Below are 27,860 nucleotides of genomic sequence, written 5' to 3'. Positions count from 1 at the left end.
GAATGTCTTCCCTAGGGAGAAATCACCCCCCTGTCGGGACCTGCATTCCGTCAATTTACAAAACAGACACTCAAAAATTCGTTCGATTGCTAAATACAATACAAATTTGTTCTGTGATTCGGCTAATTAAATTTTATTTAATCATCAAAAAGACGAATGCATAAAATAGGCGTCTCTCCATTATTTCCAAACTTTCATAGTACAAACGCTACCCCCTCGACGCTACAGTCAAGCCGCAATATATTTTCCCGCAAAATCGTTTGAACTGCAATGGGGCGCGCGTGACAATTTGTCATCTCTACCTAACTTGGGTCTGACGTCAGAGTTGCGCGTCGCTCGCTTCGGCCAATCATGGCGTCCGAGGCGCCGGAGCTGCCGTCCATTTGTCCAAAAGTAGAGGCGGGGGCGGGCGGGGCGGCCAGCGGGGCTGTGTAGCGCTGCAGGCGGCGTACACTAGTGAGAGCAGTCAAACTGAAGTAGCAGTGCGTGGGGGAAGGCGTTTGCCGGGTCGTGTGTATTTGTAAATATCCCCGTATTGCATATATATATATATAAATATATATAAGTACTTACATATTCTAAAAAAAATCTGGAAAATCCTAACAAAGGCTTACATTTCAGGTATAGAGGAATTGGGAGAATCCTTATTGACAGTGTTTGAATCTCACATATTTGTATAAATAACTATAGCGAGCAAAGCCGCCTCTGATTCTTCACGGTTTCTCCCTGGCAGCACTTCGTCAGTTAGCCGGATCGTGGGCTTGCAGTTTGCTAGGGAAAAGGAAAGATCCGTGTTACTGTCATCTTTATAATTTATTCTTTAATTTATTTCACGCCGGGCGATGCGAAGGCTTGGTCGGACTGTTTGATACATGTACCATATTCGTTAGGTTTTTTTTTCGTTTGTTTACACGGATGTTTACGGGTAGCTAATTAGTCGCACAACTTCTCTCGTTGAGTTGTCCGTCTAAATTATTAAAAGAAATCAATGTGTGGCTTTTGAAAGGAAGCTCACAGCGACCTTCGTTTTGCAAAAGGACGTTCTCCCGGTGCGATTTCGCCGTGGGGTTGTCGCATTGCTCGCCCAGGGACACGGTTCGCTTTCGGGTTCGGCTCCTGTCAAGGGTACCGTTTGTAAAGGCGGCGGCGGTGTTGTGTGCCCGTCCCCAGTTGTTGCGATGGCCTCGGTGAAGAAGCCGAAGATGGAAGAGATCCAAGCCGACCACGAGCTGTTCCTACAGGCCTTCGAAAGTGAGTATGTAAGGAGCGCCGTGGCCACCTCTCAGCGGAACGGCTGATCGACTTCGCTGGCTCAACACTGTGGAAAGGGACCGAAAAACTGTGCCGGTACTTTGACCATTATGAAAAAATGTATAAACTTTAGTAACTGGTTTAGTTAATCGATGTGAGGTATCTAAGCCAGTTTTCTACTTTGGTAATGATACCAGTTATGTGGTTGCTTACATTTAGCTTCCGTAGACGTCCATGATCCTCAAGATATGGTGTTTGTGTGCAAAGTGTATATGTTGCCCTCACTAATTGAATAGATCACAGTCCTTATTATGTTCATGTTGGCCTTCAGCAATGCTGAATTAAAACTTCCGTTTTGCCTTTTCATTGTAAGTAACTAAGTTATCTTGTACGACCAGTCGATTTACTTTTCGTTTTGGACGAACCAAATATACGAAATTAAATTTGACAATTAACGAGGATTAGAGACAAATGTTAAAATGGCCCTAAGAATCGGTGGGTGGGATCCAACAGGATGAAGCAGTGACGATAAAGCAGTCGGGTTACTTGCGTTTTGTCAATGTTGGAAGTGTGAGTGTTAGAAATGAAGTTGGTGGACGTTGCCGACGACTTTCGCACCTTGTATCGGCGAAAGTGACTGTTGTTATTTTAACCGTATCAAACAACAGATTTATTATATGTGGCTGTAATTATTTTGGATGCACATGTCCGCTTGCATGCAGCTTGTCTGTGTCACGTGCACGCTAGACATCACCCCTGCAATAAAGATGTACTAACATGTCCGCAGCACGTTCGGTTACTTATTTGTTGCCGTTGCAATGGGGGGAAAAACACTGTAATACCGACGTTTCGCTATGGATTCATTCTGTTATTGTCGAACGCAGGTGTCTTTTGATCACTTGCTGCACTAGTCGAGAGTTGCTGGTGAACCATTTCCTGTCGTCAAATACAAAGAAAATGTAAAAGACTACAGCATCTGCCATTAGTGTTGCAGAAGTAAAGTTTTTGCCTCTTGTATTTGTTGCATCTTTGGGGGGAGGGAAGCCGTATCTAAAGCAATACTGCCTTGAGTTGTACTTGCATTAATAATAGGAAGGAGATTTGAGTAGCAAAAGTCACTCAGTGTTTTGCCTTTCCAACCTTCTATTGTCAGAACCAACCCAAATCTACAGATTCCTTCGCACGAGAAACCTGATTGCAGTAAGTAGTGTCTACAAATAAAGGCACACCAGTTGCTGGCATCTGTTATGTCCGTCTGTATAACATAATAATCTGACATTACTGATTTTTGGAGAGCAAGTGACAAGAGCATTGACTGTGGTTTAGTTCCTCTCTCATAGTGCTGTATCATGAAGTAACTTGGTGAAAAACTTCTTTATTTCAGCCGATATTCTTGCACAGAAGCCTCACATATATGCCCCTTAGAAACCCCAGATCAAATGCCAAAAGGTAAGATGGGTTGAATATTTTTCAAATAACAGCAGTGCTTGTGGATGTATTTTGTTTTACACTGATTATGTCTGTTGTGTGTGTACATGCTGGTTTCTGTCTTGCCACTGACTTCTGTATGCACTGCATCATTATATAATACCTGTATGTTCTTATTCTGCTTAATGTCTTGTCTGTTCTTTGGGATACTTGTTACTATGCGCCTCTGTATTAAACGTGCTAAAGCATTTTCCTTGTACATATGATATAAATCTGTCTGATTCCGCACTGTATTTATAATAAAAAATAATGGGGGGAAAAAACTTTGGCTGCTCATTGTCAAAGTAGAGAACTCCTAAAGGGTTAAGAGACCCAAGCAAGTGCTTGTCTAATTACTAGGGGCACACAAAATTCACAGTTTGGTACAAACCTCTGATTTGGGGTAATGATTTGGAGCGATTCCAGTACTGCAGGGAAAAAAAGAATTTGTTTAGAAGTAACTTAAACTGCAAACACAAACGCAGTTAGGATCAGTTGCGTCTTTTGACACAACTGAATAACGTCTTAAGAGATGCTCATTTACACATTACTATTTATTTTATACATTTTTTTGTAAGCTTTCAGTATCATCAATCTTAATGAACTAAATCCTGTCTAAGTCCAGTGTTCTCTCTTACCGACTCTGGTGGTATATCTATAGTAATAAACACCCCCATAGTGGTGATTATTTTTTCTTGGCACAGTCTGAGTTTACTGGCAAAAGGCCTTAAATGCCATGGGGATTTAAATGCCATTCTCCAGTCGTAGACGCATTCGGATGATGATGTCTGAAATAACGTAGCATGTTGGATGTCCTTCCAGCAACATGACAGTTGGGAATAACAGAGCCGACAGTCTTGGTCTTATCAGCTACTCTCTCTCTCCAGTGCTGGTGTAATTTATTGGGAAACCAAAAATGTTCTCAAACTGTTGATTTTTAAGTGATGTGGGAGAGTCTTTGAGCTCTCTAGCACGAAACATAAAGCAGCGGCACAATATACCATGTGTTGAACATCTACTTGTGAATTTAGCTTCCGCTTGTATCAGCTAATTTCATTATGCATGCTGAACTGAAAGTGATCTACTGAACTGTACATGACGAATTCATGTACTTTTACAGCCCAACTAATTAGACTTAGTATGTTTTAAGGATGGTCAGTGATCTGCATTGTGGAACGAAATTTTTGACACCTGTGCTCTGTCAAGTGGATGCCTTTCAGTGGCGGAGGAAAATGCAATAACGGCATTCCTCTTTATGTGTGTGCAAGTTTATTGGATGTCATTTGGTCATGTGGTTGCTTGCCTGCTTGTAAACATATCAGATTTGCCTGTTCTGTAGAGTTTTGGAGTCACAGCCTATGGAAATAATGGCGATCCACAAGTAATGATTACCTGCAACTAGGAATGTGAATTATCGTTTTTTGTATTTGATTACCTGACATTGCAGAAAAATGATCATTTGGGGGGTGGGGCTGTCGAGGCGGAATTGGGGCAGGATCGCAGAGAGGGAGTGTTTGGGGGTTAGATAACGGGGTTAAGTTGGCTGCATATTTCAAATGCAATCACTGTTATTTTAGCAATTTGACGTGTGAGTGGTAATCACCTCTGTTTATCACTATGTTAATAGTAAATGTCTCAACTGTTAAATGTTTGCTGTGGAATGTGTACGTGTGCATTGAAAACATTCTGCACCCTCTAAGATTGTGGCATGACATAGAATGAGTGATATGGTGGTGTTTTAAGCTTGTGACAGATATTTCTCACTGACATGTTTAATCTCGTTTTGTCCAGATGTTGTTTGGAGTGTTTGACTCCCTTAACTGTTGTGCAGCTGGTCTAGGAATATACTACCTGCCCCTAAATTTCTTACTCTGTCAGAAAAATAAGGACATGCAGCCCTTCCCCAATGTAACTGCATTATGATTCGGCTATTAAAAATGTATCGCACACTGTACGCAACATGCAGTATTCAGCTACATGCTCGTTTGGAGCGTATTCAAGGGATTTTGAATTCCAGCGTGCAAATATTCCAATATCTCCAGATTCACCATCGAGTACTCGGGTACACTTGAGTACGCATGAGGACTTTTGGGTACTCGTGTATTTGAGTACTCATTCCCATCCCTACATGCAACATGTTGACATTGATTCTTTGATTCACAGTTCAGATAAATTATGTTTATGTCTGTATGCTCAATATTATGTTTACTTTTATTTTTCTTTGTTTCTGGAATGATCTACAGCTATACATTTAGCAGATAACCCATGAGATGCAGCGCGTTTTGGAATCTATGCTAACAGACACCAAACAAATCCAACAAATCCCTTTTGAAATATGTATTTGATAGCCAGTTTTGCCAAAAGTCTAGCCCAAGTATAGAATTTCCTGACATCTGGTTAAGCTAAGCTAAAGCTGAATATTTATGATAACATTGCTGGAAAATCTGTAGACAGTTTTCTATGAAATAACTTGATGAACCTTGTGTTTCTGTCGTTGTATTCATTTTCTGTGTTACTTGTTAATTTCCTTCTGCTCTAACACATTTATTTGAAGGTCAGCATTTTCGTTCGTGTCAAACACGTTTAGTTAGTCGCTGTATTCTCAAAGCGGCATTTAATGGTTGAAAAGATTAGCTCTGCGCTTCTCTCATGTTTTAAGCATTGTGCCCCAGTCCTTTGAAATAGGAGCTGCGGTAAAAATGCACAGAGCGGCAGTAAGACCTGTGCTCAGCCCATGGATTCTGATCCCTATTGTAGCCTGGATTGCTACCCAGGGCTATCTCCTCTTTCTGTTTAGTAGTTGAACACCATTTGCTATTCATATACAGCTCTGCTGCATCAGCAGTATCCACGATAAAATTTATTACAGTGGAAATAGTGGGTCCCCAGGATGTACCGTATGTAGTTAGTTCCTTAGATTGCTTTTTATATTAGCTGCTTGGGGAGAGGCTGGGTTTGTGGTGGGGGCGAAAAAGTTCACTGCTAAATAAGGCTCTGGTGTAATTGCGGAGTGTGGAATCTGCTCGGAACAGCTGTGGTCTTGGCATCTCAGCCTTGTTCTAACTCAGCAGTGTGTGCCTGACTTCGCTGTGCTTACTGTAAATGTGCAGATATCGTGTTATGCAAGGTCTGCTGTAATGGGCATGTATTCAGGTGCTTTCAGGTGCTTGTGTGGTTTACCAGGTTTACCCCTCTCTACAGGAAGGTGTATAAAGTAGACGAGATGCTGCTTAAAGTAGAGAAGATGAAGGGAGAACAGGAGTCACACAGGTAAAAGCGTGTCTCGCTGGAGCTACGATATCCTGACATTTTTGGTGCTGATTGTGGTGGACGTGTTTCTGTAAGGCAGGGAATCGTTTCTTATAAATATATATTCTCTCCACAGCTTGTCTTCACACCTACAGCTTACTTTTACAGGATTCTTTCATAAAATCGGTAGGTCTTTGTGACGATCTCTCACGCTGCACTTCAGTCACTTGGGTTATTCTCTCTTGAATATTCGGTTTGTCGTACATACAGAAGGTTTACTTTACCTTTATTGACTTCTTTTTTTATTACTCATGTGTGCCCTCTTCTTACAGAAAAGCCATCTGTAAACTCAGAGAATGAACAAAACTCAGTGTCTTTAGAGGTTCTGCTTGTCAAAGTTTGCCACAAGAAAAGGAAGGTGAGAAATGGGCGAGTTCTGTGTCTGTCTGTCACATATACTGATGTCAAGAGAATGTGTACCTTTCTGACAGTCATCTCCTCTTCCTCTCTCCCATATTTGCATTGTCCACCTTTTCAGAATTCACCTATGCGCTGTATTTTGTGACGGCTCTGTGCTTCAGCAACTGCCGACATGCTCATTTACTAATCTGGAGTGTCACTTTCCATGACACTTTCCATGACACTTTCCATGATTAGGCTGATTCACACAGGCATTCACATTCATTTTGGTGTTTTTATGGGGGGACATAACGGTTCAGAATTCTTGCTGCACTTATTGTTTTTCACCTCTTATCCACCTGCCCATACTGCCTGTGTCAGTTACATTGCTTTTTGAAAACAAGGCAGTAGTGGTCTTTGGACCATGACATTTTTTTTGTCCATTCCCAGTGTTGAACGTGACACACCCAGTAGTTGTACGCCGTTGCTGATTTCTGATGGTCTAGTCTCAGTTTCTCTTTGTGGTCCTAGGATGTCAGTTGCCCGGTTAAACAAGTGCCTACGGGGAAAAAGCAGGTGCCTTTGAACCCGGACTGCAGTCAAGCCAAACCTGCCGCCTTCCCCTCTCTCCTGGTTTCCAGCAACGAGTTTGAGCCTAACAACAGTCATATGGTCAAGTCCTACTCCTTACTCTTCAGGGTTTCCCGGCCGGGTCGAAGGCACCTCGGTGGAGAACCCAATGGGAATATTGGTGAGTTTTGTGCTTGCTTATTTTTTTGTACTGTACTACTAAATGTGCTGCTAAGTCCTGAGTGATGTGTCCATTCTACAGCGCTACTGAGTTTTAAATCCATGCGGTAAATAACTCTGGTTTACCTACAGATGTTCTAGGAGAACTTCCAAACAGAAAAACAAGAAATGCTCTCAGGGGTGATGGAGAGACCACCTTCATTGCACAGATGACAGTCTTTGACAAGAACAGGTGCTGTGTGCATATTGATGTGCAAGGTTTTCTGCCAGCTTAAAGACAAATTAATATCTTCCTTTTCCCCAAGAAAAATAAAATGGAAGGGTGATTTTGGTATCTGTAGCTGAAATAATATACAGTAAACACATTTCAGACAAGCTGTTGGGCACATCTACATGTTTGATTTGTTGACAGTTAAAACCTTGTCATCTGCTTCAGTTTTAAAGAAGTTAATGATTAGATCAAGGCTGAAAATTGTGTGTTTTTCATTTAGGATTGGGGGGGCGGGCTTGCATTGATTGGTTGGAGTGATGATACACAAAGTAGCACCTATTAAATAACCCTGATTTAATCCTAAGATGCATCTGTTAAGGATGGTCACTCTTGGCATTTGCAGACGCTTACAGCTACTAGATGGCGAGTATGAGGTCTCTATGCAGGAAGTGGACGAATGTCCGGTCAACAGGAAGAGGGCTACTTGGGAGACCATTTTGGACGGGAAGGTACGTCCGCAGGAGAAAGTACTGCTTGCTGCTTATCTAGCTCACAGACCAGACTGGTGCTGGTTTGCCTCCGTCCCGCCCTACCATGCCAGTAGGCGTCAGACCTGAAAGGTTTGTGCAGCCTCTGAAATACAGAGGTGCATTGTGTTCACTTATCACTGTGGGCAAATCTGCAATCGAGCACTGAAAATGTTGACGTAAAAATCCATTGTTCGTATTAGCATTATATCAGAGAAGTACTGTTAACAGGAACAATCCTCAGGGTTTTTCTATATTTTAGAGGTCTAGTGTTCCGGTTAAAGTGGTTTCCAAAAAAACAGACGCATTGTTCTTTTTCTTACACAAGCCCGGGGTGACATGGTAGTCATAGGCTCCACAGATCAATCATCATTCGGTTCTTGGTTATTCCGTGTCTCCCCATAGTGCTGGTTAACCCACCGGGCACCCTGGGTGGCTGCCATCTTCTCAGGAGACCCTGACATAGCTGGCCGGTTTCACTTTTGTGTGTTGGGGGTGGGGGCCAAAGCTGGCTAGGGGCTCCATGTCCTTTTTTTAACCGGCACTGTATCCTGATAAGGGTTCAGATGGTCCATATTGTCAGTGGTGATTGGTTTCAGACCCCCCTGCCTGGGACATTAATATTTGTAGATACCCTTTTCGGCATAATGAGGATGTTAATGTTAAGTCGCCTGCCCCACAGCGGCTTCCTCCGTTCGAGACCCTCTCTCAGGGACCCACGCTGCAGTTTACCCTGCGCTGGACTGGGGACATCAGCAGCAAGTCGACCGCGCCGGTGGCCAAGCCCCTGGCCACCCGTAACTCGGACGCCGGTGCTACGGAGAGCAGGCCCAGTGGGCCAAAGCCAGCCCCACTTGGTAAGACCACGCAGCGTGTCTGGCCCCTGCCCGGATCTCCGCATTGCGCAGTGTTACCGTGGCAGTGGGTGCCAGAAAATAAATGCTTATTCTAACGTTTGCCTGCTATGTTTTTAGCAGTTAAAGATTCAATCAGCACAAATATCCAGACAAGAAAGGAACAGATACTGGTTGAACCCCGGCAGAAGCTGCGTGTGTTTTATCAGGTGAATGTTTGCCACGAGTTGTGATTTATTTATTTACTTGTTTGTTTGTTTGCTTCCTCTTCATGACGTCACCCTTTCTTCTGCACTAATGCTCTAAGTTGGTCTTAACTGTATAGAGCCAAACTGAGGAGACCCACACTGGAGTTTCTGCTGTAGTCACTGCGAAGTGCTCAGACATGCTCTCTTCAGCAGTTGTCATGTTGTGGTTCCGGTATCTTCCTGCATTGGAATGGCTCTTTCTCCTCCCCCCTCCTCCTCCTCCTCCTGTCTGTTTGCTCCTTTTTAAGCACTTTTTGGAATGTCCCTTCTCAGTTCCTGTACAACAACAACAGCAGGCAGCAGACAGAGGCCCGGGACGACCTGCACTGCCCCTGGTGCACGCTGAACTGCCGCAGGCTCTACAGCCTCCTCAAGCACCTTAAGCTGTCCCACAGCCGCTTCATCTTCAGCTACGTGGTGAGGGCCCTGCCTGAGCAGAACCGCTGCTTCACTATTAATGGTTTTCCTACCTTATTAGAAGTTCACGTGAAAGTGAATTTACCCCGTGTGCTTGGCACAGTGAGACGCTTACTCAGATGCCGCCTCCTAAGTGCCAGCTGAAATCCATGATGCTCAGGAAGAGGCCCAGAATGCTGAACTGTACTCCATAGACATTGGATGGCAGTCTCTCTGTTGACCTGTGGTCGTGCTGCACAAATGGAAGCGCAAATTGTACAGGATATTGATTTTTCTGTCTTCCATCGTCAACGTTTTCAAGGCCGCCGTGGAATTTGGGGTGAATGCGGCCGTGTTGTAATCGTTTGCATTGAAATGATTGCAGCTTTTTAAAAATGTCTGGCAACTGTGTCCGTCAAAGCATCAGCGAGCCAGTCGCTGTGGACTTTCAGAATGTGTCCTGCAACACTGGCTGCTCTGAGAGTATTTTTATCTATTTAGAAGCTCCTCTTGAGTCTCCCTCGGAGACAGAAGTCTGCATCGCCAAATGTAACAGAGGTGTGTAAGGGAGGGTCTTGGTTAGCAAGATCAGAGTGAGTATAAATGGATTCAGGTCATCGGGGAGAGAAGCTGCATTAGACATTTCTGAGTTTGGTTTTAGTTTGGTTTGTATTCTGTAAAGTTGTGGGTGTTACACTGCCAGTATTCTCCTTTTGTGTTTTATGGATATCATACTTGGGTTTCTAGTACAGCTGCATATCCCTGGACTGATGCAGAGCAGCGTGAGCCTTCATCAGGCCACGGATGGATACAGTCCATTAGCCTTTCATCTGCCGCCAGTGTTGCTGATCTCCTCATTGGTTAGTCGCTTTTCAGCCTTGGCCTATAAACAGTAAGGAGGAGCATGAAGGCACGATGTGATTGGCCAAATAGTGTGGCAGGCTCGGATCGAAGCCGGTGTGTTCTTTAAAGGCGTATTCTTCAACTAGAACTTAGGATGCTTGAACTGAGAAGTTTGCCTGTACTTGGTGTTGGAAGGAGGATGTGCCTAAAAGTCTGGCGGAGGGTTTCTGCTGCTAAGGCCATGCTAACGAGCACACCTTTCCCAGCCTCACCCTAAAGGAGCCCGGATAGATGTGTCCGTCAACGAGTGCTATGACGGCTCCTACGTGGGGAACCCCCAGGATATCCACAGCCAGCCGGGGTTTGCCTTCAGCCGCAACGGCCCCGTGAAGAGGACCGCCGTGACACATGTGCTGGTGTGCAGGTGAGCCTGCTGCCCCCTGGTGGCATGGTGCTTTCCAGGCAACTGACGGATAGTTATATATTAATTATATTACAGTATATGGTTATTTTATGTTTGTGTTATATCTGTGTAGTGATTATCTGAGCCTCACTGCGTATTGTGCATGCCATAAGTAAGGCTTTGTCTCTGACAATTCGAACGGTAATTTAATTTGCTAAAATTGCAATCGTTTTAGCCAGCGTCCTATATCAACTGCATGTAGATCCCCAGTGCTAGAGGTCTTCATGTGTCTAGAGAGGACCCTGCTGACCCGGTCTCTGTTTCAGGCCCAAGCGCTCGAAGCCCAGCCTGTCCGAGTTCCTGGAGTCCGAGGAGGGCGAGGTGGAGCAGCAGCGCACCTACATCAGCGGCCACAACCGGCTCTACTTCCACAGCGACAGCTGCATGCCGCTGCGGCCTCAGGAGATGGAGGTGGACAGCGAGGACGAGAGGGACCCCGACTGGCTCAGGGAGAAGACGGTGACGGTGAGGGCCGCTCCTGCCCGAGGAGGCTGCAGCCCACCCCCATGTGGACTTAATGTGGAGCAAAGATGGTTCCCATTCCAGCATAACTGTGGTGTTTCTCACCTTGGTCCCAATTATTCTTCCAGCAAATCGAAGAATTTATGGACGTTAACGAAGGCGAGAAGGAAGTGATGAAACTCTGGAATCTGCATGTTATGAAGCATGGGTGTGTATCACAACTCATTCACGATTCATATATTCACATGAAATATATATATATATGTGTGTGTGTGTGTGTGTGTGTGTGTGTGTGTGTGTGTGTGTGTGTGTGTGTGTGTGTGTGTGTATATGTATAGTATGTAATGCTGTTCTCCAGGGGTACTGTAAAGGGCCAGGAATGTTAGGGTGATGTTTATTAGGAACATAATTGGATTGTTCTGGGTTGCGTACTCAGCTTTCATATATGCTTTCATGGGGCCCAAAATCTCTAGTAACGCCCCTGCTCTTAGGCAGTCTGGTTTTAAAGACATCCGACACTCTTAGCACTGTTCAAGCCCTCTGCTGTCTCATTCTTACCCGCCAGCTTCATAGCGGACAATCAGATGAATCAGGCCTGCTTGTTGTTCGTGGAGAAATACGGAGCCCAGATCGCTGACAGGAACCTGTGCCGCAACTTCATGCTGCACATGGTGAGCATGCACGACTTCAACCTGGTCAGCATCAGCACCATCGACACGGCCATGGCCCGGCTGAAGGAAATCCAGGGGGCGCCGCGAGTGGGAGAGAACAGCCTGGACGGCCCCACTGAAGCTCAGAAGCACAGCAAGTGCCAGAAGCTCTTGAGATCGGCCCCCTCAGACTGATTTGCAGGGCTGGGTAATGTTGGGTTGGGGGGACTGAGTTGAACGAAGACTTAAGATCAGTTATCTGTTATCCTGCTGTAATTCTGGCCTGCTGTATGGCATCGGAGAATCCAGTTTTGTTTTGCTTTTTGCAGAGGATAGCTGGGTTCCCCATGACTGCGTTAGCATGCATTTTTGCAATCCCAATCCACATTCCTGTAGGAATATCATACGTGAGGTCAACATCACAAGAATGTAGTAAAAACGGGGAAAAAACTCAGTATGAGGTTATTTTTATTTTAACTTAACAGCCCTATGTGTAAAAGTGATCATGTTTAGCACTTGCCTTATTCTAGGTGTCTTTTTTATGGGGGGGGATTACAATTGTATTAAATCAGAAAAGAATTATTTGATGCAAAATCTTTAAAACAAAAAAAAGAGGAGATTTATGCGGGTCACAGTGGGTATATGACCAAGCTGGAGGACAGTCGGAAGCAGCTTTCTGTAGCCTTTGCTCTCCTGTGGAATGGATGGTGGGAATGGAGTGGGGGGTGGGACTGGACTGTGGACTGGAACACCAGACTTGTTGACTATAATGAATACGGACAAACTAATTCATCACTGGATGCACCAGAAGGAACTCATTACTTTTCCGCCGTTGAGTGGAATAGTGAGTTTTTACTTATGCAAATGTTTACAGGTTTTTTTTTCCCTCAGAATAACCTTTCTCCATGGAAACCTGGAGTTCTTCGGCTTCTCATTAGCAAGGGTTCCAACGCCTCTGCGTTCCACCCGGCAAGCAGCATTCGGCCAGCATGCGGACACCCTTTGGTTTGCTGCACTTCTGTGTTTCAAAGAGATATCAGCTTCTCCAGCTGTATGCAGGCACCTCTTTACACATTTCTGCCAAAAAAAAACAACCTGCATCCTCTTAGCCTTTAGCTATGGGTTCAAAGGGATGGTCTGTGTGCACGCCTGCACACGCGTCTGTATTTATATGTGTCACACATCTTGGCGACGGAGCTATTTACCTTTTTACTGAACCCCAATATCACTAATTGTAAAAAAATGTTCTTTTATGGGATGCACATATTATCATAGGCTTGTTTTTTTTAATGTGAAGTGTGAGGGTTGGGTGTGAGGTACGATCGGAGTTCTACAGACCAAAGGGTTGAGTTGCGGCTGCCTGTTTCTCCTTTTTAATTATGTCCAGCTGTCACTTTAGTCTGCGCGTGTCGGTCGGTCCTGTGGGAGACTCTTACTCCCGGCTCTTACTCGCCCAGCAGGTGGATGGATTATGCTGTCTCTGCTGCAGAAGCACTGTTTGCACATTTCCGTTCCTTGTGTCGGGCCGCAAGAGTGAACCAATGTTAAACCATGTTCAAGTTGTGAATTTTGTAATAAAGGAGTTACAGAGGATGTTTTTATCAAATAAAAAGATTTTTTTTTTTTTTACCATTGGCGGCAGTAGTGGTTTGATCTTTCAAAGGCTGTCACTGGGGATGGTGAACCTGACCAGACACACATGAAAGGCGTACTCAAAGATGGGTCATCCTGAGTGAAAGTCCTCTTAAGAGGTGCGATGCAGTTGATGAGCTTAATTCAGGCTATGGGCTCCATTCATAAAGAGCAGATCTTCTGACACCTTTAACTTTGTGGGTTGGGGAAAGTTGCAAAGATGCTAAATATGACCTGTGGATGAAGTTCTTGCGCCCCAGAATGGTGGATTTTGCAGAAAGGTATAGTCTCCAAACTCGCCATGACGTGGTGGTGTCTAAAGTAACGGCATCATCTTTTCCAAAAAGATTTGGGTAAAAAGCACAGGCACCAGTGTCACAGCTCATGACCTGTGCTGATTCACAAAGCCTCTCCTCCCCCAGCATCTGCTCGGAACATCAACGGCCTCCTGCAGTCCTTATGTAGAGAGACTGATTCCCACCGTAGGACATCCAGGAAATCGTGAGACCCGTTTTAAATCATTTTGGCCTCTCTATCCATCCAGATGAGTACTAAGTGTATGTGGAATACCTTTGCTGCGTTTGCTTGTCCAGTACATAAAGAACAATATTTGATGTGCAGAGAGATTGCAAGACTGATCCTTTTTGCTGGGTGTTTGGTCATCACTCATAGAGCTTCTGGTACTACTCATAAGTCACTGCTTGCTTCATTCTTCCAAGCACATCGTAATGAAGGCTAGGGCCCTATCATACCAAATTTTGGAGAAATATATCTTGCCTGACCAATACTCCTCTATCCCACATTGCTAACTCTAGGCCTCTGCAAGTTTGTGTATTCATAGCCTTTCATGAGCCAATCCCTGCTTCTCTTCTTACCGTAGCTGCACAGTAGTGGTTTCTTCATTTAGCAGTCAAAAAGCATAACCAAAAGCTAACTGGCAGGGGCTTAGGGTTGGTTTTAACATTGGTAGGGACCGAATCAGCCCCAAATGTCCTGCCCATACCCAAATCTATGCCCTTGCTCACTGGTCTCGTGTCACCAAGCAGCATTACCAAGTATATGCACTTTAATGTTACTGCTGCTTCCTACGGGATTCTGTATTTTTTCATGGGTTTTTTCCAGTTATCCTCCTTTGGCTTATGTAACATCTTTCAAGGTTTGTCATTAGGCTTTTTCTGCAACATTCTTACGATATTGAAAACGGGGCTATATGCGATGATGCCTTCACATACCCATCTGTCCATATCAGTTTTCCATCAGCTCTTGTCCAGGCCAGTGTAGGTCCGAGCCTTCCCTTCACGTCGTCTACACAATTCCAGATTATTACAGATGACCAACCAGGTTGAGATCTCTGCAACTTCAGTTTACGTTGAAAGGTTATGCATCAGATATCAGAGAGAGGCCGTGCTGGGATGCACTTTAGTTTGCTATTTTAATCCATCATCCACCAGACAGGGCACATCCAGTTGAGTACTATATCACTGTGACTCTTTATGCTCAACTGGGTGGTTGAAACAAAATCTTGGCCTGGATTTGTACTTTTTGGATCTGAACTTTCCACCTCTGGCCAGTTCTTTCTTATGGCTCGCAATACTGCACGAAGTGTAAATGTCAGTTTCCTTGCGTATTCCTAACCTGCCAGGCAACTTCTACGATTCAAACTCTCGTCTGTCATTTACAAGAGCAATAATGGGGCAACACAGGATAATATGCAATTATGTTTTAATCAGAAGAAAGGTGAACAGGTAATACTGCGTCTGTACCCACTACCAGGGAGGTACCCTTTAGTATCAATCTTGCTTCGAAGTTCAGCATGCAGTTAGTCATGAGCAAACTTGTAAAAAAAATACCTACAAAAAAAACTACAAATTTCATTCAACCAGTCATCCATGGTAATCCTACCACTCCTGTACTTACACTGAGCACCAAAATCAGCCTGTTACTCAGGTAACCGCCCATGCTAAGATTTTATCTCAACCTTACTTACAGTTATTCTGCAAAATAATTCACAGAAAGTCACATTTTAAAAGATACCATCTACTGTGTCGAAGTTCCGCATAAAATTCCACGGATTCACACACGAGATACTCCAGAGGCACTAGGTCTCCCAGTATGTTTTATGGCTGAATTCATGAATGAAGGAAAACAATAATTCACATAGTATGTTTCAGCAAGGCCAGCTCGTGCCATTGCACCTCACAGTGACATACAGACCCGATCATAAGGTATAAGGCAGTCCTGTGTCCATTGTTCTTTCCTTCCATTGCAGATCACTGGCTATTTCATTCCGACCTGTTCCCACCTACTCCAGCATGAGCTTCAACTCAAAGTCAAGGATATCATTTGATATGGACAGCTTTTCCGTTTCAGATAATTATGATGCAAGTCAGCTGTTACAATTGCTGGAATGATGGACCTGGAAGGAATCTACGCTGGTTGAGCCCAGAAACTTTACCCCAACACCATCCACAGAGAACATGAGGCTCAAATTTTGATGAAAACAGGAAAAAAAAAAATAGGCAAGAATATTATTTTTTAAAAAAGCCTGGTCAATTCAGCAAACTGGGCTTCCTCACTATCTGGCCCTCCTAACCTGGAACGAAGGGAAGTCAGAAGACAAGAACCTTCCATCCAGGGTTGACGAAGGAGCAGCCGAAGAACAGGCAGTCTACCCCCTGGTCCAGCAGCCAATCAAACACCACCTCCCTGTTCCCGGAACCAATTGTCACCCTCAGCTTGCAGTTCCCGCCGTCATTCATATTGTTGTTGGTCACTGGAAACAGGCCAACCACTTCCATGTCAAAGGTCACTGCCGAGCCGGGGGAGATGGCTGGCAGTTGATTGGTCATCTCTTTCCCATTCACAAAAACGGCACCTTCAGGAAAGCACATAACATTTTCTCACCATTTATAAGAAAATGCCCATTGACCACTTTAAGTTAATTTTGTTCTGCATACAGACCATCAATTCCGAGAAAATAACTGACACCAATGAAAAGCATGTTTACTCAATGGCTAAAATACAAAAAACAGAATCAAAACAAGAATCAAAGGTGATGTCTGGAGGCTTCTGTGTCCATAAAAATTAAAGTTTAAGTTTTAAGTACATAAATGGATGAAAGGTTCGACAATACATGGGTAAACCTTAACGCTTTGGGTGAAGCAAGCAAGCAAGGTCTACCATACACTCATTCTTGCTAGTAAAATGGGGGTGGGGGGTATGCAAGCTCACCATTGGTGGAGATGCAGACAGCTCTATCCTTCTGCAAGGACTCGGCGCCACTCGTCTCCTCCACACACACCCCTAGGCTGTCCTGCTTGTGCACCTGACCAGCTGCCATGATCCTGTATCACATGTAAGATTTAAGGATGTATATTCATGGATTTTTACAGAAGTGAGATCAGCCCTGGGAGAGTCACTGAGGGGAGGGCTGGGCTTACTGGAATGTGAGCGTCTGTCCACAAAAATAGGTGGGAGAGCTGGAGTAGAGGACCCTGGCACAGGATGGGGAGTCGCTGCGCATGGCGATGTTCCTGCGGCTGCTGAGAATGTAGCCGTCGCTGCCAGGGCGCCATTCTGCAAGATACCGAGTCGCAGAGCGATTCCTCAGAAACCGCAACATAAATACAAGCAAGTTCACATGACAGGACAGGTGTGTAATATAGTCAAAAGCACATATATATAATATAATCAACACAGTCCACGAACGCCCGTAAATGCACCTAGCTTAGCAATGCTAGCTAAACTAGCAATGCTAGCTAAATTATCGTCCGTGTCCCTTGTTACTGTAGCTCCTGCACACGCGAGGGTGGGTTACCATGTGGCGCCAGCGTGGTGTAGCCTGTCTGTGGCACACTCCAGGGGCTCCACTCTGCCCGGCCATCACCCCGGGCGCAGACACGGAACAGGTGATCCGTGTGCGGGTCCAGGTGCAGCACCAGGAACTCGCTGTCCTTGCCAATGTAGGCGTCCTCGTACTGGCTGGCATTTCCGCGACGGTACTGTAGCCGATAGTCCTGTACCGTGAAGTCGTCGTCCACCTGAGTGGCCACAGCCAAGGTTCAGTCATATAGTCATATGAAGAACCAGCTCAAAGTAAAGTTCCTGTCATGAGCTCCTAGTGTTTACCTGCAATGGGCCCGAGGCTCACCAGGGCCCCAGATAGTGAGTGATAAAACAGTGATGGCCAAATGAAGCTTCGTGAACCATTTACTGTCTTTTCTGCCTCCACTAGGTTGTGCTCTCTGTTCAAAAAAAGAGCTTAAAGCATGACGCAGAGCAAACTAAGAGCGCCATCTAGTGGGGTCAAAAAATACAGCAAATGGTTCATGAACCTTCCTTTGGCCATAAACTGGTGACAAAGACTCTTAATATCCTAAATGCTCTTAATGCCGCAGCCAATGCAGAACACAGTCGTTCTTGGATAGTCTGACTCCATGTTGCCAGAAGCACCGAGTCTGACTGGAGCAGCTTCCATTAATGGCCCAGCAACACACTCTGCTCTTCTATAGCCCAGGTAGTCCTTCATTCTCTCTTCCCAGTAGGTGAATCTGCTGGGTTTCTCTCTACTGGTTTTTCCCTCATGCTTTGTTTCCCTACTTGTGCAGACAACTAACCTTCCTGATTCACTCAGAGAGATTAAAAGCCTCACCCAAAGAATCCCCTTCAGGGAGTCAGCTTTAGCATCACCCTTCTTCATCGAGGTTTTACAAAGGCGAATATGGGGGCGGAGCTACAGGGGCACTGGGCCCGGCTATAATCTGATTGGCCTCCTGAGTAACCCCTTTCGTTTCACTCGCCGATTCAAAACATGTCATTGGTTAATGACAAGGTTGGTCCTCCCGTATAAATTATGGCCCCTCTTATGAGACCCACCTGAAAAAAATCCTAGAACCCCCTATGTAGCTAACACAATGCCCAGCATAACCCGACGTGATCAGAGTTTTTATATTTACTCTCTGTGCTCTAACTCAAATGGCTGGGACTCTCGGTTTGTCTGTGCACGGGTCAGGACTCGGGCAGAGGGGCACGAGGGCCAGCGATTCAGGGGGCTCACCTTGCACCAGCGCACCAGCACGCCCCCTGGCCTCTCCACCAGCTCTTCGATCTGCACAGGGGGGTGTGCGGCCACACTGCCGTGGTGGGCGATGCGTTCCGTCACCGCCGACAGCAGCGAGTCGTCCAGTTGGGCAGACAGGCAGGGCACATCCACCAGTGCCGGCACCTCAGGGAGGCTGGGTGATCGGGAACGAGGGAACACACACACACACACACACACATATACCCACCCATCATTAACAGACTCAACAGTAGTTTCTGCCATAAAGCATCAAATGTATATTTACTGAGTCATTAGGGAGTGGCTCATATGGGAAGGGGGCAGGGGGGGGGATATTGTGCTGAATCCCAAAGTCATGAGCAGGAAGTGTCTGTATACACACAGGCAGATCACACCACACCGCCCCCCCCCCCCCCCATTCCAGCAGAGAGACACACGTGAGAATAGGCAGGACCTCGTTTGACCTTTGACACTGCCTGGATGTCTTTCCACCCGGTCCTCCGCACCCAGTGCTACCCCCCGCTGTTCCACCCCAGGCCATGCCTACCTGTCCAGCTGGATCTGCAGTGCCTTCTTTGTGAAGCTCCCCAGTTTGTCGTCCTTCTCCCCGATGCCGCAGCGGATTGCTGCCTCGCCTGCGCGGGATGAAAAGAGCATTAAATATTGTTACCAAGGGGCGTGGTATGGAAGACTGGGGCTAGTCCACCATCTTCCTAGTTAACTGGGTAATGCAAGTAAAAGATGGAAATTAGCTTTGATTTTTCCTTTTTAACATTTTAACTGGGGGGGCGGCATGGTGGTGCAGTGGTTAGCACTGTTGCCTCACACCTCTGGGACCCGGGTTCGAGTCTCTGCCTGGGTCACATGTGTGCTGAGTTTGCATGTTCTCCCCATGTCGTCGTGGGGTTTCCTCCGGGTACTCCGGTTTCCCCCCACAGTCCAAATACATGCTGAGGCTAATTGGACATGTTAAATTGCCTGTAGGTGTGCATGTGTGTGTGAATGGTGTGTGAGTGTGCCCTGCGATGGGCTGCCCCCCCATCCTGGGTTGTTCCCTGCCTCGTGCCCACTGCTTCTGGGATAGGCTCCGGACCCCCCACGACCCAGTAGGATAAGCGGTTTGGAAGATGGATGGATGGATATTTTAACTGACCTAGTTTTTATTTTAAGAGAACCATAATTAGGTTTCTGTTTACATATAACATTTATATTCCTTCTTGTCACAGTAATGTGATGAGAATAGAAGGCAACGCCTTCAACAGCAAGGGGACGCCCTGAACAGCATGCATTGCCAATCCGGTGTCCTGGCTCACCCTCCCTCAGCAGCTCGTCGGCCGCACTGACGCCATGTTCAATCAGCTTCTGGCAGTCATCCAGCGGCCGCACGCTGTCCTGCTCGATGACATCCACCTCCTCAAGCAGGAGCCCGAGCCGCTCGTTCAGGAGGCGCGAGACGCCCGCCTGCAGCTCCTGGAAGTGCCGTCGTAGCACCTCCCGCGTCTGGCTGGCGCTGCCTCGTACCTGCAACGAATGCCGGGGTGGTAATCTGTCTCTGAAATGCACAACGGGCTCATCACATGACTTTGTCCCAACCAGGCCCATTATGTAATCAAAGGTTTCCAGGTTAATATCCAGAAAATGCATTCAACTAAATTGTGGCTTCCTGGAAAAATCAACCAGGCTTAAGAAAGTTCTCTTTTCCCCCGTAACCTGAAATTCCAGAGAACGTTGTCACAGCAGTTCTCACGGCGATGGGAAGCCCCCATGAGCCTGCAGCAAAAATGAGCTGATTGGTCGATAAAATAAATGGCTGACACTCAGCTGAGGGGAAACCCGCGCAGTTTCCCCGTGACCCATGGTTACTGCAGATAAATCTCGCCAATTTGAAGTGTGTCATTGGAGCAGAGCAAAATGGCACAAAGATGTTTGCCTCCAAAACTGACAATAGCGTTTTTTTTTTTTGTTGTTTTGTGGTGAGTCGCACAGGCGCACGCAGAGAGCTGCTACACTCCGGCGGGGGCCTGTGAATGCCCCTCCCCCACCAGGTCTCCGTCCTCCCCTTGGCTGGACATGGTGCTTCAGAGGGACCACCTCTGCGCCAATGCAGCAAGCCATCTCAACATTCTTCCCTTCCCACCCCCATACCCCAACCCCCCCCCCCCCCCCCCCACTTCTCTTAATGAGACCCAGACCATCTCTGCAATGGGGGGGCGGGGGAGTTGTCTTCCCCAAGGGAAGGGAAACGGAAAGTAAGGCTCGGTGCTACACTGATAAAAGCAGAGCAGTGGACGGGTTGATAAGCAGAGGAACAACATGAGGAAGTGAGCAGCTGATGACATCAGAGGCTGCTGTGCAGGATACGGCAGCCGGGGCGGCGCTACCTGTGCCGTGTGAGCCACACATGGCCGTCACACGCTGCCGGACATAGGTGGTCGTCCCTTGGGTGAGAGTGAGCGAGCGAGCGTGCGTGCGAACGCACAACCAGCATTTGGCTCCCAGGGGCTGGGCTCAGAGGTGGGGGGGGGTCAAGTCAGAGCGCGCTCGCGCCATGGGCTACGTGCTGCACACACTACAGCGGGAATGTGCTGCTTCCTTCCGCCATGAGATATACCACTGCCTGCTCGGGTATCGGCTCCCTGTCTCCCTGTCTCCCTGTGACCCTGCACCTTTAGCGGACGGCAACTGTGGGGGGGGGGGGGTTGTGTGGAATTGTGGAGTATTAACCGCATTCCAGAAGTGTGATGTTCCACAGACATGACGTGGCCCTGGGGAGTCCCACGAGCTTCCAAATGGGGCCCCACCCCTCAGCTGGGCTCGTCTTATTGGACCTCGCCTTTGGTATCAAAAATCACAATCAGACCCAAAACATCACCACTGTCCAGCAGGGACAGTGAATCACAGGTGGGGAAAGGGCCCGGCTTTGGGACGCACTTCACGCTGCGATCACCGTCGCTCAGAGGGATCCCTCATCCACAGAAATCGCCATCTTAAAGGTGCTGCGACACTGAGATTGGCAAGGAGATGTCATTTCATTTAATGGCGTTACATCTGTTAGCGAGTAAGAGGGCACCGCTGCCCAAAGTCGCCCAGCCAGCGATCGGAGGGCATGGGCTATTAGGGTTAACAGAGAGACAGAGAGAGAGGCAAGGCGGAGAAGAGGGGGACAGGTTTGGCTTCCCTTTGTATCTCACGAAGAAACAGGAAGTAACAGCAGTGTTTACAAGCAGAGGGCGGGCATGAGGCAGAGAGGAAGCTCTGGGGGAGGGGGAGGCAGCACGCAGAGCAGGCTACGAAAAGGCCCCTGGCCCCTGGCTGCAGTTTGCTCCACCCCGTACCTGCTTCCGCGCCTGGTTCAGCCCGTGCAGCCGCTGCTGCAGCTCGGCCCTGTAGTTCTGCGCCGCCTCAATGTTCTCCTTTGCCTCCTGCAGCAGCACCTCCACCTCGATAGACATGCTGCGGCTCCCCTGCAGCGGCAAGAACAGGCAGGGGGAGTCAACCAGGGCATCTCATGACAAGAATGAGTGGTGAGCCAAGAAGGCTGGTCTCCATGCCATACGTACCCTCCACGAATGTCATCAAAACTGATTTAATATGTAACAGCATGTCCCATCTCCCCCCATTCGGTCAGCTAACCCACCATGAGATCTCCCTCCACCATGAGAAATGTGTCGGTCCGAAGTATAGGGGTCGGCAAAATGGCAAAAATATGGTATCACAATTTTTTTTCAGACAGGATCACAGTCCACGATTTTATCACGATTGTTTTTTATGCAGGTTTTTATGACTATTTTGCAAAATACTGCAGAGAAAAACCCAAATAAATTCCCCTGTTTTAGAAGACGTAGCCCTATATACTAACAAAAAGCATACTCATATTTTGGGTGTTTTCTTGGTTGACAACTTTAGATGCATGTACGGGACACAAAATTGACAGAATGTGTACTGTAGCATGATGCTAGCGATCTCTCTAAAAAGCGTGGAGACATTTTAATTGTTTACGATCTAATTGTCAAGTTGCACTACAGACGGTTCTCTTGCGTGGTTTGCCGATGGTGGACCGAGCTACCGAACCACATCTGGTCATCAGATTCCTTCTGCACCTTCAAGAAATGCCTCCTGACCCATCTGTCCATCCATCCATCTTCCACTGCTTATCTGGGTCCGAGTCACAGGGGCAGCAGTCATTTTCCACCGCACCAGGTACCGCACTTTACATGTGTGCTGTATTAGTATATTCAACAAAATACTTTCTTAGTTCTTGTCATGCCATCTAGAACAAGTTGACAAAGAAAGAGTTTGTAGTCCCACCCCAAAATACCAAATAAGTACCCCAGCTGGTTTAGCACTTCAGGTACTGAAACTTTAGGCACTGGTACTCGACTGGAAGTCAATGGAAAAGCGAAAGTACCGTACTTGGTACGGTGGAAAAACGACCATAGGAGAGATGCCCAGACCTCCCTCTCCCCAGACATCTCTTCCAGCCCCTCTGGGAGATGCTTCATTTCACCCTGTGGTTAATTTCTTTAAGCCTCCCTTCCCTCAACTTTCCATTCCTGCTGTTTGGGGGTGAGTTACCCAAAAGCATAGATGCTAACTACGTTAGCAACTTAAGTGGTTTGAACTATACAAATACAACGCAGGTGTTTCCCAAAACCATAGGTCGAATGAACCTTCGCAAACGCGGTCATTAAGTTCAGTAAGTGTACTATGCAGCTCTCGCTCTCAATCATCGATGCTGGAAAGTAAGATGAAAATATTGAATAACCTTGCTGTACAAACATGTATAATGTGAAGTGCTTTGAAAATGTAGTTGTAAAACTGCATATGAGTATGATTTGATTGGAGAGGATGTAGTTTACCTGTCTTGTTTGTACTATATGGTAGAATTCATTACATAGGATATAAATTTCCAAAAAGGAGATGAAATTACCCAAAATAAACTACTGCCAGATAGAGCTTATTTAACACCAGATAACAAATAGAGTGTCTTTAGTAAGTTGGTGGTGTTGTGGTGAGTTGAGCCGACAAACGCAATATGATTATTACACGTGTGCACATCGCGATGACGATGCTGAAACGATTTATCATTCAGCGCTTATGTATGGAAGGCAAACCAAACACCGGCAGATTAATGGCGAAAAATAATGAATTGCTTTTTAATCACTAAGTGCTTTCATCGCAAAATGAAAAATACACACCACTGCCTGGATACAAACCCACGGCCTGCTAGGGGAGAAATCTGGTACATCACAGTAGGTGTTATACATAGCCATGACTCTCACTGAGCCACTAGTAGGCCGCACGCACAGGCCTGGATCATAGCGTGATTAAAATAAAAATAAACGTAATTACAGAGGGACCCGATTTCACTAAATGCATTGTAGCCTAAAAGCCAATAGTTCTTCTATTTTTTTCCTCTACAAGAAGCGTAGTACAAGTATTATAACACTAGATTATTTTTGACTTTTTAATATTATTATATCACTGACACAATACATTAATAATGTAATATCGAAAAAGTTTATCTAAAAGATTTCAAATGATTAAAAGATTTATTAAAAGAAGTGTATTAATATTATTGCAAAGTTTATTTATTACAGAGTGAGTTTTTGCACGAGACCCTTCGTGGGAGTCAGACCAATCACTGCTGAAGCCACTGTAGTTTGAACTACAGTGGTACTAACAAAGTACAACGGTTTTGGGAAACAGTCGTACTTCGGATGTTAGTTAGTTCGACCGAAAATACTATGATGTATTGTTAATGCTAACCTCCGGCGTTGTTCGGGAAATGCACCCCGTAGCGAGCGCTTAAATCTTGCAGACGTCTTCCTTGGTGACTGCAGAGCACAAGCCAGACCTCTCGCTAAATGCTTGTCTGTACCTCAGTGCATTAAAACTGCCCCCATAACGGCAATAAAAAACGCAAATCAATGACGAGCAGCGACGACACGCCCCTAATTCGGTTGTCATCTGGTTTTTTCCCCCACAGAGAGTATCTGCAAAATGCACACACGGTTTCTGGTGGGAACTATTTGCTTTGTTGCAGCATTTTAACGACAGCAGAACACGATTCCATTTCACTATTTTCTAGCTGCTCTCTCTTCATGCATCAGGTTTGCTGCACACGACACATACACTCTTCAGTCAAACAGCCTTCAGTAGGGTTTACACTGGCGGGGGGAGGGGGGGGCAACAGGACCCCCAGCAAATGCCCCAATCGCTCACAGGCCTAACTCATACCCCTTGTATGCTAAAATGATCCCCACCCACCCGGCTCAGCTAGCTGTTAAATTAAGGGTCCCTTTAAATTGGAATATGGAAAATCATGCAACAAACGCACAAAAGAATTTAAAAAAAGAGAGAAAAGGGTCTGAACGCTGTGGCAGACTTTCACAATTACCTTACAAGGCAGCAAGTGGCAGGAAGAGCTGACAGTCTGAGCCGAAAAACACCGAAACCACTTCCGGAAGCTTCTGAACGCTTCCGGACAGCATTGCGCCTGTGGCAGACTAAGCTGGTTTGCCAGCCTCAAACCCTCCCATTATCCTGTGAGCGAGTCCATGGGGCCTGAAGGATTAACCGCCTCTCCTGGCTCTCAGAAATGAATGTAAGCGTCATTCTGCTCAAGACATCGCAACAATGAGTCTGGCACGTAGCCAGCTACTGAACCGACAAGCATAACTTGAACTTTTACACATAAACCAAAAGCATTTTTGCCTTTCTGCACCAGCCCTGCAGAATCCCGCGGGCCACATGATGAAGGGCAGTGAGATCTGCCCCTGTCCACCGATCTATGTGTTCCCAGTCAAACCAGTCAGGTCAGACCCCAAATAATCGCATCTCTGTAGAGCTTAATCATATATTTTGGTGCCAAAAAAAATAAATAAAAAGTTTGATCGGGTATAGATGCCAGTCACCTGACCTGGGCCAACAATCTCCATTCAACCACAAAATTACTTGTTATTAAAAGGATATGCGAAGCCTGCACTCTGGTTTCGCAGTTGCCAGTTCTGTACCAGGCAAGGCCATCCTGCAGAACCATTGTTGCTGTGGAGGAATGAGGTCACCTGTGAAGGACATAACTCTACCAAATGGTGAAATGAGCTGGATTTAGTGCAGAGCCCGACACACAGAAAACTAGGGTGAATCCTTGCCCTCCCTTCCCCCCCCCCCCCCCCCCCCCCAACACGGGTGACTGAGATATGAGTCTAACTACGGTCAGAGAACAGTTTCACTGCTTTTGATCCTAAGGAATCCCCCCCATCCAGTGTTATCATCAACATCTACAAAGCAGCGACGTCAGTCCTCCCTGCTCCCAATCCGCATGCCGCTGGGGGGTGGGTGGCACATGCCAGCCGGCACATGGCACCCGAGCAGTCCTGTCTCATGGCCACATTACCCCAGCACATACCGCGGCTCGTCAGCAAATGAGACCTCGGACACAGGAGGTGACTTTATGTACAAAGGCACACCATGCCCAAAGCTATTTTTGGCTGTGCCAGGCAGGTTTTCTTAACCGAATGCTTTACAGTACAAAGCCGGCTTTATTACTGTACAAACATTACATTTAGAAGGAATGCAAAGAGCACACACAGCAACAGCGAAATGACGAGAGACAAAGTAATGAACTCTGCTTTTTAGACATGCATTACTGGGATATACTGCTGCTAACGTAGAAGACGAACTCTTAGCCTAATGGAATTAATTCCGTGTGACTATAATCACATTTCAGCAAGGCTAAAAAAAACGAATTTTTGATTTTATTAATAAGGCAAATGCACTGCGGTACTGTAACACTAAAAGAGGATTTGAGAGTAAAAGCTAGGAGGAGCAAACGTCTAAGAGAAAACCGTCATATGGAGAAATAATTAAATCAAACACCAGTTAAGTGTAATAAAAGCAGTTAAGTGTAATAATGTATTGAATAAAGTGGTCTCCTATTTACACACTCATCCAAAATGGTTCCCATTCTGCATATACATCACAATCATTTTAAACGGCAGGTTTACAGAAGTCCAGTAAAAGCACTTGCAGCATCTAGAAAACACGCTACCAAACCACAACAGTATCTCAAAAGGCTATAAAACAACACGGTATTCTACCCTCACTGCACAGCAACTGCGTTAATTTAACGAGTCTTCTTTGGCTTATTCGTCGTTTTATTATCCCAACATGAATAATAATATTTAAATGACATTGCTCTCATCATGCCGTCTATTAATGCCTAGTTTTGAAGAGACTAAAAGCAAAAACAGACAGTTATTAAATGACAGAAATGTTGATCGCTGTCCATGACAGCGAGTGTGCGCAAAACGGAAGCTACAGTCGAGAGTAACTATCTAATCGTGGCAAGAATTGGTTGTTTTTCCAACGACTTTGTCATCGTGAAAGAGAGATTCTTACAAATATTAAAATGATGCTGAGCATATGTGAAATCTTACAGATATTGTAGTATGCAGTGGATACGTATGCATCCATAAACTAGACCAATGTATTTTTTCAAAGAATTTATTTCTAACATTACATACTGTACATTAACCACTTGTGCCTACGCATCTGAAAAACGCCACATCGAAAAATCCAGAGATTTACAAACTGGCCTAAATTAATCAGAATACAGCATATATATGTATATGCACACACACAATTACAAATTAAGAATGTAGTACCCGTTTCTCCGTAAACCTAGGGATGTTCGCCATTCTGTCCTTAGGGGTTTTTGGCTAGCTAAATGCAGACTGTATCTAGATGTTTTGCTCAACATCGAACATGCCCATACCCGTGAAAAAATGAACCTAAAGGAACGTCCCTACATCGCACGTGATGTATCTCAGCTTGCCGAGAAAACAAACAACTGCACACTTACTTTTTACTATTAGCAATCCGCTTGACTGCTTAGATAGCGAGCTTCATCTAACCACTGGTAGGTACCGTCCGATTAGGTATCATCACCATTGCAAAACTTTCCTTTTAGATGATCCGAGGGATTTCAGAAAACGTATATATAATATACTATTTTATTTCAAATGTCTAATTATAAAATGAAATTCTTTTTAAGCGTATAATTACCTGGGGCGAACTCAGTCCCAACTCATGCTGCGAGTTTTAAAGTGTTAGAAGTCGTGGTCCCCTCCTTGTCCAAATGCTGTACTTCATCGCTAAACCACAACTGTCGCTCAACTTCAGCGACACCCAATCCGATGAACGCCCACGGGTCTTCGCGTGGCGTCCCTGCCGATCCAGCCAATCAGAATTAGGCACATAAATCAGGGGCGTGGACCTTTACGACAACCGTCCTTGAAGGCTTAAAAAGTGTTGAAGAACTTCACACGTTACAAAAAAGATACAATATAACACATTAAAAGCAGTATGTTATGAAATGTGTTTTGGACTTTTATT

The 27,860-nt window shown here is 45.8% G+C and overlaps 2 protein-coding genes across 6 annotated transcripts; one reads left to right on the top strand and one right to left on the bottom strand.

Moving 5' to 3' along the window:
• Positions 1 to 442: 442 nt before the first annotated feature.
• Positions 443 to 13,399, top strand: suz12b (SUZ12 polycomb repressive complex 2 subunit b). 5 transcript variants are annotated; one of them, XM_049015688.1, is made up of 17 exons: positions 443 to 621; positions 1,171 to 1,251; positions 2,405 to 2,451; positions 2,636 to 2,700; positions 5,920 to 5,988; positions 6,104 to 6,153; positions 6,300 to 6,385; positions 6,898 to 7,117; positions 7,249 to 7,348; positions 7,731 to 7,836; positions 8,537 to 8,711; positions 8,829 to 8,917; positions 9,230 to 9,373; positions 10,462 to 10,619; positions 10,925 to 11,123; positions 11,249 to 11,328; positions 11,686 to 13,399. In XM_049015688.1, exons 2-17 carry the CDS (start codon positions 1,179 to 1,181, stop codon positions 11,963 to 11,965), a joined length of 1,941 nt encoding a protein of 646 aa, XP_048871645.1. In that variant the 5' UTR covers positions 443 to 621; positions 1,171 to 1,178; the 3' UTR covers positions 11,966 to 13,399. The 5 variants fall into 5 exon arrangements, with proteins under 5 accessions (XP_048871645.1, XP_048871644.1, XP_048871647.1 ...); XM_049015687.1 differs by having other exon boundaries at positions 443 to 1,251; positions 11,686 to 11,978; positions 12,662 to 13,399; XM_049015689.1 differs by having other exon boundaries at positions 485 to 520.
• Positions 13,400 to 15,107: 1,708 nt separating this feature from the next.
• Positions 15,108 to 27,652, bottom strand: crlf3 (cytokine receptor-like factor 3). Its single transcript, XM_049015692.1, has 9 exons — positions 27,531 to 27,652; positions 21,797 to 21,925; positions 19,775 to 19,982; positions 19,009 to 19,096; positions 18,459 to 18,636; positions 17,220 to 17,442; positions 16,843 to 16,978; positions 16,634 to 16,746; positions 15,108 to 16,277 (listed from the first exon to the last, which is right to left on the bottom strand). The coding sequence occupies exons 2-9, from the start codon at positions 21,911 to 21,913 to the stop codon at positions 16,012 to 16,014; spliced, it is 1,329 nt and encodes a 442-aa protein (XP_048871649.1). The 5' UTR covers positions 21,914 to 21,925; positions 27,531 to 27,652; the 3' UTR covers positions 15,108 to 16,011.
• Positions 27,653 to 27,860: the final 208 nt, after the last annotated feature.

The sequence above is a fragment of the Brienomyrus brachyistius genome, chromosome 5, assembly GCF_023856365.1.
Source record: "Brienomyrus brachyistius isolate T26 chromosome 5, BBRACH_0.4, whole genome shotgun sequence".
In the NCBI taxonomy this organism is placed as follows: Eukaryota; Metazoa; Chordata; class Actinopteri; order Osteoglossiformes; family Mormyridae; genus Brienomyrus; species Brienomyrus brachyistius.
The sequence above is the reverse complement of the archived record's forward strand: the minus strand, read 5'-3'. Positions and strand labels throughout refer to the sequence as shown.